At 43.6% G+C, this 13,738-nt stretch overlaps 1 protein-coding gene across 1 annotated transcript in view; it reads left to right on the top strand.

The window, feature by feature from the left end:
- The window catches only part of LOC124469328, a 39,635-nt gene that overhangs the window by 18,247 nt on the left and 7,650 nt on the right, over nucleotides 1-13,738 (top strand). Inside the window, exons 3-5 of the mRNA XM_047022542.1 lie at nucleotides 8,585-8,632; nucleotides 8,730-10,313; nucleotides 10,932-11,023. Coding sequence (XP_046878498.1) covers nucleotides 10,213-10,313; nucleotides 10,932-11,023 — 193 coding nt within the window. The 5' untranslated portion in view covers nucleotides 8,585-8,632; nucleotides 8,730-10,212. The remainder of the gene's footprint in view (nucleotides 1-8,584; nucleotides 8,633-8,729; nucleotides 10,314-10,931; nucleotides 11,024-13,738) is intronic.

Consider the following 13,738-nt stretch of genomic DNA (forward strand, 5'->3'; position numbering starts at 1 on the left):
TGCTCTCAGAGTGCAGTCTCCAAGACTCAGAGACACTGTGCTTCACGAGAAAGAAACACTGGGTCACCCTTCTCTGGAGCTCCTGGAACAAACTCTCTCTCACTTTTTCTCTCTCACTTTTTTTCCACTCACTTTCTTTCTCTCTTTTTCTCTCTTTCTCTCTCTCACTCCCTCTCTCTGTCTCTCTCTTTCTAACTCTCTCTCTTTTCTTTCTCTATCTCCTAGAATGGACATGGGCTATGAAGAAATCAGGTTGCAGAGAGCATAGAAACACAGCCTCACAGTAAGAGCCGGCAAATTTTACTTCCTACGTGTGTGTGTGTGTGTGGGTGTAGTTCATGTCATAAATAATATGTCTGCTTCATGTCACAAATCTTTCACTTTTAGGGCCAGATTATGCTTAACATTTTTGCTATTTTCCCCGTTTGAAACTGGGCTGAAAATGAATAAACTTTGCATCACATGCACACACACACAAACACACATTTACAGTCAATGGTATGCATACTAGTGTTTAGGTGGCTGTTGTATTGGTGTGACTCTTCTGGTCTACTTGTGCTCCCGTAGTGTAGTAATTTTGAAAATACAAAACAACACACATCTGGGAGAAGTGTGTCGGCCTTGCTGTACCTTGCCCTAACCTTGTCAGCGCCCACACACTCATAAACCTTTATCTCCCCAAACACACACGCACGCACACACACACATTCTGCAGACGTGATAGTAATGCTTTGAGTGGATTTTTTATTAAGAGTGGATACTTTCCTTGAAATTAGATGACTGAGCATGTGTGTTTAAGGAGAGAGGCCTCATTCTGTCAGTGCTGACTGATAGTGTGTAGGGGCATAGTAAGGAGATGTGGGCCACTGTAGTATTTGCCCTTGTTAGCATAAAGCATATTCATCCCTCTGGTGTGACACACACACATACACACACAAACACACACATACATACATACCCACAGCTGTGACCCAGCGATGTTTGTGAGCCATAAGCATGGTCATAGATCAGTCGTCTCTAATTGGAGACACAGCTCCGATGGTCCCTAATTTGAATCTGAGCCAGGAGTGTGTTTGTTTTCTCTGCCCTGGGAGGAAGGGGACCCTAACTAGTGGGGTAGCAGGTGGTTGTCTCACTACTTATGTGGAACATGGAACATCCCTGTTTAATGTAACTGGAGTACGCGTGTGTGTGTGTGAGCACGCTGAGAGCGATACCACAGTGAACCGTGCAGAGAGACCACGTGAAGAGCGTCCGGTTTCCCACAATGCTGTGTGTGTGCAGAAGGGATGTGGTTGCGGGGCACAACCCAGGTTACCCTGCTCCTTAGAAACCTGGGCAATGGGGCAGTCCTTTAAACAATGTCTACCTAGCAGGTCAAGTTACATTTTCGACAATATCATCTCGTTGTTTGGGATTGATCTTAAAATTCCCACCACATGAATACCCCCCTCTCCTGGCGGTTTGTTAGCTAGGAACATTGTGGCATGACCTTGTCGGTATTCCTGGATCTCTCTGGTTTTTTCTCATCATCCTCCTGGCTTCAGCAAGCTTCCCTCCTGTTACAACTTGGTGGTTGGCATCACACAGTGACACCGTGGCCACAACATTTTGTGTGTGTCTGAATGGGCGTGCATATCTGGGTGTGTTTGAGAGAGAAAGAGAGAGGGAGAGATAGAGAGTTGCCAAGAGGTGGGGCTGCACACACACACGCACACACACTACAACACACACACACTTCCTACATCACCTTACGCTACTTAGTGCCAGTTTTCTCTCTCACATGGGTGTGTAGGCTCTTGGCTTCCTGTACTGTGTTTTTTTCTGGAGGTTAAGAGACACACCCACAATGTTCAAATGGCTGGATGAAAAGATGATGATAGGGAAGTAGAGAAGGAAAAGAGAGACTCACTGTAGATGGGGAAGGAGACAAGAAGGATGAAGCATCGATAAAGGTGGATCCCTTCACCAGAGAGAGGGAGAGGGGGAGAGAGAAAAAAGAGAGAGAAGGGAGAGAGAGAGAGAAAGACAGAGAGACAGAGAGACAGACAGACAGAAGGGGGGGGGGGGGGAGAGCGGCTGACGTTAGGATGATGTTTTCATTTGCTTGTCAGGAAATGGAATGTTGTGGCCATAGATTTTGTTGGATGAGTAAGAGGAGGGATGAGGAAATCTAAAGTAGTCAGCCAGCCAGACAGCTGCATGTCACAGGAGACAGTGAGTGATATTCCTTTATTTGTGAATCCAGATGTTTTATGTACGACTATATGTTCTGGCTGTGTAATGTCGTATTTCTCTATCACTCAAGGTGTGTTTCTTATTCTTGTGTGTACGTTCATGTGTGTGGCCAGTGTTTGGTTGTTGATCCGTGCGTATGCATGTGCGTCAGTGCAGGGTAACAGAATCTGGCCCTTGCTGGCCCGGCCATCTGGTGATGCAGACACACACTGTGCCACGTCTTATGGCTCTGTCATGGAATAAATACCTTGCTGAGAGAGAGAGAGAGAGAGAGAGAGAGAGAGAGAGAGAGAGAGAGAGAGAGAGAGAGAGAGAGAGAGAGAGAGAGAGAGAGAGAGAGAGAGAGAGAGAGAGAGAGAGAGAGAGAGAGAATGGCACCATAGGTAAACGTTAATTATTCTGTTCTCCTGTCTGAAGCTGCTAAGGGAGTTTCCCTGTCATGCTACCTGTTAATCCATTCTGACAAATTATGCCTCTGGGTGATTTGTTCAACCAAGTGTTTATTAAATCTTTTCTTTTTCACCTTCAAAATTAAATACTAGTTCTTTAGAGTGCTGTGCAAGTCCTCTACAGGAAGTGGTAGGCATGTAGGCATTAGTGCCTTTCAGCATGGAGTTTGTTTCTTCAAGAACAGAGAATCGTCCATGGCGGGGAATGTTGTTCACACTGAGTGGTCTAGGTTTACATCTTGTAATGGCCTGGGTTTTTGGTACGTTGAGAGGCTTCCCTCAGAGGCACTAACAAGGTTGTGTGTGCCAGCTCTCTTTCTCTCACGCCACTAGGCTTATGATGTCATCGAGCCATGCCCATGTCACTTTTGGCAGGGCACTGGCAGAAGGCCTGAGTGGCACCATAAACCTGGTTGGCCAGTTCCATAATATCTCCCCCCTCGCCTTTACCCTCCACCTCCCTCCCTATCTCTTTATCTGTCATTTGGTCACCACAGCGGCCCTTCGTCATCATTGTTTCCACCCCCAGCGGAGAGGTCACAGGGTCCCCCTAGAGAGACACATACTGTAAGCGCAGGGCCTCAAACTGAATACTGTATGTCCGGCCTTTTTGTTTCAGAGGACCGCCTTTGACTCCTCAAATATATATTTTTCTCTTCATGGTCCCTGTGTTACGGGATTTAGCCCTTCACACTCACAGAACGAAGACATACTCTATTTTTAAGTGTGCATGTAAGTGTGTTAACTTTTCATGGCAGTTGATGCGTGATGTATCCTTATGTCGGTGTTGTGAAAGGGACGTGTATCTGTGTTTGAGGATATGAGGGGGCATATATAGTGATAGGCTTGACAGAGACCGTGATGGGTGTCCTGTAGTTGGCTGTGCGCCCAGAAAAGCCTCATCTCTCTCTCTCTCATTCTCTTTCTGGCCTTCACTTTTTCTCTCTGTCTCTCTCTCGCTGTCTGTGTCTGTCTCTCTCTTTTTCTTACCTTCTTGAAGTTCTAGAGATTCTGACTTCCTGGATGTTATGTTCTCTGTCTGGATGTCGGTCTCCCTCGTTTTGTCTGTCGGTTCTCTCTCTTTGACTAGAGGGTGTAGTATAACAGAGTAGGTTGTGTGATCTTCACCCTCACAGCAGCATATGATTCTTGTGAACTGTGACGCAGAGGGATTGGATGTGAGTTCAACTCCATCACACCAAGGAGTGCTTCTGTCTCGCTGCATGTCAGTTACAGCCTTTCAACTCTGATACATTCCACAAGGGTTAGGCCCGATCAGCTAGATACCACAGAGTGATCCCAATCAAGAAAAGTGTAAAAATCAGGACTGTCACAACTGGGGGGTCACAACAGGGACACTGTAACCAGACTGTCGAGTGACAAATGATAAGCACACTGTTTACATAAACATGTAAAGTGAGTGAGTGGCTATTGATTTTTCGCCCACAGTGGGTGGTGGTGGAATGTTCTAGTACTGTGTTGTCAAACGTCTGATAGGCGGAGAGATTTGAGTGTTGACCCCTGACAAGTAAACACCAACCTGTAAGAGACACTGTGCCAGCATTCACCTCAGTGAGGGAAAACAGAAAGATAGAGTGTGGTGTGGGAGAAAAAAGGAGAGAGAGAAAGAAAGCAAGGGAGAGATTAATATATTGTATTAAACTACTAGAGTCCTAGACTATTAAAGTGAGAGTAATAGAACAAAAACTGAGGGTGATGGAGAGAATGAAATACAGAGAGTGAGAAAGAGAATAAGAAACTATTTGTTTGATACGCATTTGATAAGTCTGACAACTAGATTCACCTATTTGATTTGACGTCTGACCTTAACTGTCATTAGCAGACCACAACATTTAACATCTACTCATTTACTTCCAAGGATAAAAAATCACACACACTCACGCATCCATCCACACACACTCACACACCGCTTTACTCACATTCTGAAGTGGAGCACGCGGCTGTTGATGGAGTACGTGTGTACAGTCATAGAGGCAGAGCTGAGGCCACATGGGGATTCCTGGAAAGTGCTGCAACATTTACAGTAAAACAACACCGGTATTGGGAAGTCATCTTGGCAATGGGCCATGGGGGAAGTGAAGGGAGAAGCCTCTACATTGGGAGTCAGCCTGCGGTTGTGTGTGTATGTGTGGTAACTGCCGTGTGTATTCATCACACCAAGGCATGCATCAGCCTGGGTCTTTGTGGGTTTGAGGGTGCTTTTGAAGAGGATATTTTGGCTCCATGTTGACAGGAACACAGCAGGATACAGTTAATGGGATTAGAAGTGCCAGAGTGACTCAACATTCTGTAGGCTTGTGTCAGAATTGAAAACAAGAATTTCTCAAACCCAGAATGGTTGAAAGCCTTTTTTTAGCGCTTAACGTATTTTTTATGTATGACATGCTAAGAATGCCGTTATTGGCTCACAGTAACTGGTTTGGAATGAGCTGTTGAGGTCTAACTTTGACGTACATGCACGCTCGCAAACAGAGGTGCAAAAATGAAACTCAGTACACTGATGGCAGCAGCATCTATCTAGTCTTTGAGCCTGTCAGCCACCCCTTGTTCTTGGAGAGGTGAGTAAGCCATCGTGTGATATGGCCCACATGGTCATACTCACACTCAATGACATCTGCATTAGGAGACTCTCCTCTGCCTCTCCCTTTCCTTCTCCTCTCCATCTCACACACACATACACTCAAACATGGTTTCCTTCCAACCCCCTGCTTCGTGATGAGGCGAATTGGGTGGGAAAACAATTGAACGATCCTTCTGCTTCTAGGGTTGGGTGTAGGTTGTTTATGATGCATCAGAAATGGAGCTACTCATCCTTCTGTTGGTTGCTCCTGTTCCAGTGGTCAACACTCTCTGCTCTCTCCCTCTGCATTATTCTCTTCCTCTCTATCTCCTTCCGTCTCTTCTTCTCATTATCTGGCTTCTTCTGTCTTTCTTTCTTTCTCTCTCTCCCTATTTCCCGTTCTTCCTCTACCTCACTCTACCTTTCTCTCTCTCTCTTTTAATTGTTCCTGTTCTTTGTCTCCCACTCTCTACCTTTCTCTCTACCTTTTTCTCTCTATTTCCTGTTCTCGCTTTCTTTCTATCCCACCACCACCAGTGTCCCTGCTGCCCCCCTTTGCCTTCCTGATTTACAGGAAGCAGCCGTTGCTATATTTATCCGTCTTACAATTAGGCTGTTAAGCGATTTCTCGCTCCTATAGAGAGAGGGAAAAACAAGTGCTTCTCTCTCCTTCTCGAGAATTTCAAACATCTGGCTTAGTTTTGAAGCCTGTTCCAGGAACGCATCGAACATTGGTCCAATTTCTGTGGTAAGGCCCTCATGGACCAATCTTTTGCTCTGGAAACAGATAAACAATCTTAAGAGAAACACGTCAGCCTTGTGTTGTTGACAACTGAGTCTTATCAGATGATGGTGGACTTGGGTTCTGGAGTGTGTGTGGTGCTGAAGTGCAAGCCAATCGACCTTTTCAGCTAACTTAGTCTGGCAGGAAGTAACGGCTAACCGGTTCACCAATTCAAGACCAGGAAATGCTCTGAAGTCACATGGTGTCCGGTGTCCAATGGCTGTTCAGCAACAGGGTGGTCAGAAGTCTGGCCTCTGTGTAATTATGATGAAATGACTCAGCGCTTTGTGAGTGACTCATGTTTTCAGCCATCCATCACACACACACAACGTGTCTGCAAAATAGGCAGACACGTTGTGTCATAACTCCTTGCTATGACACCTACAACCTCTACTCACATAACTTCTTGGTGAAAGTGGTAAGGGGTGAGGGGGGGGGTTAAGATTAATACTCCAATAGGATGTCACCAGTTACTCTGCTGTGATTCACTACCATCTTTAATCGCTGGCCAGAAATTGCTCAGAGATTCCTCACATGAACATAACAGTCTGTGACGAATCAAAGAGAGCCTTTACGGGAACTAAAGCGATTGACTTCAGGTCATGCATTTGATCCTATCAGTAGAACTCCTTGTGTTACTCCTGAGTATTTTCATGTGAAATGTACGGCTCTGGATAGACAGAGACTGAGATAGTCTTAAGACTGTCATGATACTGTGTTTTAGGATCTCATGGGTACACCTTGTGTTAAGAGTCCTGTCTCAGAATGTGTTTTAAACATCTGTCAAACAAATGTGCTGCTTTGTATTCTATGTGCATCCAGGCAGGTGCATAACGATGAGTCATTTGGCACAACACAGTTGTGATAGGTTGAGTAACAGTTATTGCGTAGTGATGAGCACTTCCTGTTTATCAGAGTGACCCCCCCCATCCATTTCCTCCCTGTCTCCTCATTCTCATGGTCTGCCGTCATCTCTTTTCTTCATTCATTCTAGTCTGCTTGTTGCCCCCCCCCCCCCCCCCCTCTCTCCCTTTGGCCTCTAGTGTTGGCTCTGACGGGGCTGTGGAGAGGACAGAGGTACCAAACTATTGCTCCTAGACTGAGAGATGGATGACCTGCCTTGGCCCTTGATTAAATTGGTCTGAGATTAAATTCACTCTCATGGCACGTCCTTGGAAGTCCCGGAAGCCATTTGGTCAAACTCTGAGATAGGTGACTCGGCAGAACAACAAAACGTAAAGAGGAAAAATATCCGTAAATGTCTGTCTAGACAAATGCACCATTGTATCTCCTGCCCTCCATCCCACGCCCTGACATTAGGGTTGGAGAAGCACCCGGAAGGATGACATCAGCGCTGTCTGAGGCAGCCATGGCCTGCCATTCATACTGCCGGTGTGTGGGAGACTGTCTCAGTGTGTCACTTCCTGGGAGAGAATAGAACAGGAAGAAGAGCGATGGAGGACTGACATCAGCGCTACCTCACCTCCACAAGGGATCCTTTCACATGGAGGGAGAGAAAGAGAGAGAGACAGAGAAAGAGAGAGGGGGGGAGACAATCACCACCCCTGTACTGGAAAGTGTGTGTCACTTATCAATTACACATTGTTTGTTGTGATTTTTACTTAAATTTCTCTTCCCTTCTTTTGTACCCTTTGCCACTGTGCCAATGGCTGGCTTCTGATGTACAAGTGTTTTGGGGATTTTTGGGGGGGTTGCAGCGCCCTCTTCTGTCCATACACCAAGCTTTGTTAGACAAGGTTACAAAAGCATTCACTGAACACAATTAATTTACAAATAACTACATTTCTGAGCTAAATGTGTTGTCCAACTACATTTCCCATAAAGCCTCCAGTACATTCTGCCCTAAAATTTACTGTGTTTTCCGTGTGACCTAATGGGTCGTCTAATCTAACCCCCAGCATTCACGCAACTGTGAGAACGTCTGTGACTATTCTGTAATGTTGTCATGACGATGCTGTAGTTACGTCATTGTTCAGGCCAGTTTCCATTGAACACAGCAGAAGCCTGTGTATTCTTTTTGTATTCTGACAGAGGACACCTCCCTTTTCACTGCACATTCCTACACCTGAACCTGATACATCAGCCATGTCTGGTGGGAGGTGTATGTGGAGTTTCTGCTCAACATTACCTGAGACACACACACTCACCCACACACACACAAGTTTGTACCGTGTGTCTTATTTGGAGAGTGTGATCTCGAGTGTCTCGGTGTTGGTGTCATCGTTGGGTAGGTGTGTATGTTTAGTAGGCTGGATGCAAGGACACCTGACACACCTGTCACATGAACATATGCATGTGCCATGTGTCCATAGAAACTTGCTGGGCAGGTACACTAAGCTGCACACAATAAGCAGTCTGTTGTTAGGCTATGATAAAGCAGGCCCAGGGAAGCAGGTCTTGTTAAGTAAGTCTAGTGGATGTGGTGTTTGCCCACACACTTGCACAAACACAAACTCACACTCTATAGGGTCTGATCTGTTGTCATCTGATGTTTCTGTGTGTTTTTCCCAGGACCTGTGGTAGGGAGGTTGGCTTGCACTGATACCAGTACTTAAGTTGGTGAGTACTGTAGCTTTGCTAAGGATGTATACAGCTTTCATGATTAAACAGTTGAAATGACTAAAAACTTTTAAATATTTTTTTCTTTCCAACACAGATTGGCCCAGTGTTTTGTAGAAGATCACATTTGTAATTGTTATGTGTGTGGTTAACCTTGAAGAATTGATGTGATTCCAGAAAATGGGCATTGATTTCTACAGACTTTGACACAGTTGAGTCAACAGAACTGTATTTTAATTCCTCTTCACACCTCAACGTTAAAAGAGAGCAGAATGGAGGGGAAAATCATGATCTCACACATGGTCTTATGGCAAGGTTGTCATGACAACCACATTCATCAGAAGAACACAGGCTTCTTCCAATAGGCTACTGACTCTGTATTTTAGTTATTGGCCATGTGTCTTTGTTGTGTCTCAGTAAATGGACTCCTATGTGGTGGGCCCGGGTTAATCTGCTGTCTGCATGTCTGTCATCCTCTGCTCGCCTTTTATGCCCCTGGTGATTGCACCACCCTGGTGCTTCTGGTCTTCCCCCAGAATCTGGTTTCACATGGTGGTTTAGATTTGTGTTCCCAGTGTCTAGCACCATATGAAATCAGTGTTCTTGAGGACAGGGGAACAGCACAGTGAAGGACACTCGTTGAAGGAGTCTCTCTGTCACCTGCTCTTCCTTATCTCTTTCTCCAGTCAAAGATGACTGATTTCTTCTGGTGCTTAGAGTCCCTCTTCCTCCATCTAGCACCATTTGAAATCGGTTATAAAAATGGAGATCAATTCATCAGTCTTCCAAGTGAACACTCCAGTCGACTCCAAATGAACTGTCATGAATGTGTCATTGTTTAACTCTTTCGTCATCTTGATTCTATTCGACTCTACTTTGAATATTGAAAGAAAGATACTACTTTGAATATTGAAAGAAAGATACGACTGTATCTTTACCAATTTAAATGGTTAGGAATAAAATTGAACTATTACCTGTCATTTTTCTACAGTTCTTACATCTCTCATATCGTCACATAATATTGGGTGGGAGTATTTGTAAACCTGTTTAGTACACCTACGTGAATCCAATCCGATATGGCATAATCTTCTTTATTTATTTTGATAGTGACAGAGAGAGACAGAAAAGGCAGGGAGAGAGGAAGACATGTAAAAAATACCCTGGGTTGGAATCGAACCTGGGCCACTGCAGTAAGACTGTGGCATGTGTTACCTGGTGACCATGGATCCATTACATTTAAGGGTTAGTTTAGGTTTTAGGGCAGTTATTGGGACCCATCCCAGTTCAGCCAGCATGACAACAGAATGACACAGCAAAAACACAGATGGAGGTAGATATCATCAGGAACATACATAAGCATTATTGAAACTTCAGCCACAGAGGTTTCTGTTTCCTCAGGACTTTAATAGGTTTAGACAGAGGAGGCAGAAAGCCCTCAAAGAGGATTTAATGACGGAATTTCGACTTATCTTATCTTGGCTCTGTCCTTGTCGCCCTGAGTTACCATGTCACACTTCAGATCAAATGTACACTTAGTCATGCTGTAGATAGAGTTCTTTGTTTGTAATGTGAACTTGGCCATGACTTTGGAGACCATCCTGGAGAATGGGGTCGGACTGAGAGAGGAACTGGAGGAGGAGGATAAGAAGAACTTTCCTTTCCACATCCAAGCCTTGGAAAGGTATCCTGTCAGCCATCTGAAAATCTATACATTTGTCATCTTTCAACATGATTGAGTTTTCAATGCGTTCCCTCTGTTTTGTTATATAAAAATAAAGTATTGTAAATCTTTATTTTACAATATAGAAAAAAATAATAATCCTTATTAATTAAATTTTAATTGAATTAATGGATCGTCAGAAAAACCGTGTTCTTAGTTTGCCTGTATAAAAAAGGTTTAAAGTAAAACCCCTCAGGTGAGCCCATAGAAACTGTATATCCTAATGAGTGTGCGTCATATAGGTGGCTATTTAACCTTTGTTTACATGCCCTTACTTTATGACATCACTTCAGACTGTTGAACAGATTAAGAATGCATACTGACATTCCAGAAGTGGAGACAGACATGCCCTCACTTTATTTTCTGAATGACAATTTAACATTCTCAGTTTATTTCTACTCTAATTTCAACGGTTGTGGATGATGGCAAGAAAGTAAGGGTTTGTCAAAACCATAGCCTATAGTTTTGTAGGTTTGTGTAACTAAGTACTGTAGTGATAATGTACATTAGAGTATACTTCATTATAAAGTGTATGTGATAATTTAGATATCATGTATTGTTTGTTTTCAAACGATACAGGACTTCAGGAAAGAAAGCCTCAGAGTCAGTACTCAAATTAGGGGATGTACCTATAGCAGTAAAGGCCCGTGAGATCTATCAGAAAGCCAAAGGTGAGAGTCAGTCTGTTTAAAGAAACTAGAAAATGCATTTCCTGCTGAAAATGCGTTGGAATGCTGAAATCTGAAAAAAAAAAATTATGGCTGAAAATACAGAAATGAGAAAATACCCACAAGCTGAAAGATGACATTAATTAAAAAAATGTGTGAGTTACACGAAAGAGGCAGTGTAGCTGAACTGCATCATCTAACTAGCTAAGTGCTTAAATACAATGCGGGAGAAAAAGTTTGAACGTTGTGAAGCAATCGAAGAAATAGTTGAATTTCAAGAGGCAGTGTGGGAGCTGAACTGCATCATGTAACCAAGAGCTTAAATAGCCTACAATGCGGGAGAAGCTGAAAGCTGAACTGTTAAACAGAAGAAGTAGGCTAGCTAGTCGTAACAAGAATATTATAGTTTTAACAGCTGAAATTATAGTTGGGATAGTAATATCAGTAGCAGATGTAGCCTATCATTGAGTGCGTTTACTCGGCTTTCTTAGTAGGATTCAATGTGTTGATTGAATGAATCATACAGCAGTAGGGCCGATATATAGGAAGACACGGCGACACTTTGTTGCAGAAGGATGATGGTGCAAGTTTTGTCCGTGGACCATACAACGATTAATAAAATGAATCATGTAGACGAGTTTGAGTAATAGCATAACTAAATACGCATGTAAACGCAGTAATCGTATTATTGGCATAAACCGACAATTGCGAGCAGGTAATCGGGTTTCTCATGGTCAAGTAAACGCACTCAGTGGCGTAGTAGAATAAAACAGTTTCATTAGCAATAGTAGTAAAATAGATATTAGCACCTGCAGTCACCTCTTGTAAATTGTATAGAGGGTTTTCACCGACGTCACGTTCTGGGCGGTAACCCGGATGCGCGGCCATATTGGAGGCACTCGGTGTAAACAACTGAACGGAGAACAACCAAAGAACGTATATTCTATACTATTTGGTACAACTGTAGCCATGTCTAAACGACGAAAATGGTCATCAAAACGCGTCCAAGATCCAAAGGCATATAGGGAAGGACTTGGACCACAAGAAAAGGGTCGATATTTTGAGAAATTAGGATTTATTGGCGGTGCAGATCCCTACCAGTTAGCTCCCTCTACTTGGATCCGTGACAACCCGGTGATTCTGCCTTCAGTAGTGATGTGTCGTTCGTGAACGATTCGTTCATTTTGAACGAATCCTTATAAGGACTCGGGAGTAACGAGTCCTCTCAACGAGTGATTCGTTCATTTCCCGACTCGGTCTTTCTACGAGTCTTTGGATCATTTTTCACGTGACCTGCATAGGCTCTGTAGCTAGAGGAAACGAACGATTCGTTCCTTTCCCGACTCGGTCTTTCTACGAGTCTTTGGATCATTTTTCACGTGACCTGTATAGGCTGTAGCAAGAGGAAACGAACGATTCGTTCCTTTCCCGACTCGGTCTTTCTACGAGTCTTTGGATCATTTTTCACGTGACCTGCATAGGCTCTGTAGCTAGAGGAAACGAATGATTAGTTCCTTCCCCGACTCGGTCTTTCTACGAGTCTTTGGATCCTTTTTTCACGTGACCTGCATTGTATTTTTTAGTAGAGGAAACAGTTTCCTTATTCCCTTTCGCGTGGCCGCTGTTTTAGTAAGACGTGAATGAATGATATTCGCTCAAGTCATCATACTGACTGGTTTTGTTATTTTCACTTTACATTTACACTTACAGTTTAGTGCAGTGTAATTGTTTGACGTGATAATTAAATGCTAGTGTGATAATACATGACCAAATCATACAAACTCATGATACATTATTTTAATGCAGGAATTTATTTTGAAATAGTATTTGCTGGTGCACATGTCATGCACTAACCTACAGTGGACGTATAGGGGCTATACGTCCTTTGCAGTGGACGTATAGCCCCCAACCCCCCCCCCCCCCCCCCCCCCCCCCCTGAAATGAACAAATGACTCGAAAAAAGATTCGTTCATTTTACTGAACGAGATTCAAAGAACCGAATCAGTAAAAAGAACCGAACTTCCCATCACTAGCCTTCAGTTGGATATCCCGATATTGTTAACTAGGCTACCTGGTTTTCTCGCCGAACCCATAAACATGCAGTAGTTTGTTATGAATTATATTATGTCAATGTCAGCTTTACAGTAAAATAAGCGCACAGTAAAAACAATAAAATAAGTAATTATTTTTACTATTTACTATAAAAAATATTATCATTACAATAGAAAATGTGATATGAGCCGCTGAAATAAACATTTCACAATACCTGACAGAAATGTGCCGAACAAATACGGATGTTGTCCAGATTTTTTCCTCGTAGATCTTGGTTGAGCTTTGCCAACCACAAGCGCCTCCTTTACTCAGATAATCTCTGGCATTCCTCCCTGGTTTTTTACAACTTTTGGAAGTCGATAATATACCAAATGTTTTTCTCGATCTGTCCTATTGGTACAACCTGAAACACGGCAATAATTTACAATTTTTCTTGACGACGTTCGGGATTTACTTAAGTGCCAGTGCTTTGTTGTGATGAGGAGTGCCTCCAAGATGGCGACTTCCGGTCCGATGACGCGTCGTGAAAACCCTCTATTAGGTTGAAATACTATCAAACTCAGTCTTGTGACTCCACTAATCAGCTAATACCAATCACCTGTTTGAGAGACTGAGTGGTGCCTGTCGTTGCCACGGTGATGGTGCAGCTATGATTGCTAATGCTGG

This window comes from Hypomesus transpacificus, chromosome 7, assembly GCF_021917145.1.
Source record: "Hypomesus transpacificus isolate Combined female chromosome 7, fHypTra1, whole genome shotgun sequence".
Taxonomy (NCBI): Eukaryota; Metazoa; Chordata; class Actinopteri; order Osmeriformes; family Osmeridae; genus Hypomesus; species Hypomesus transpacificus.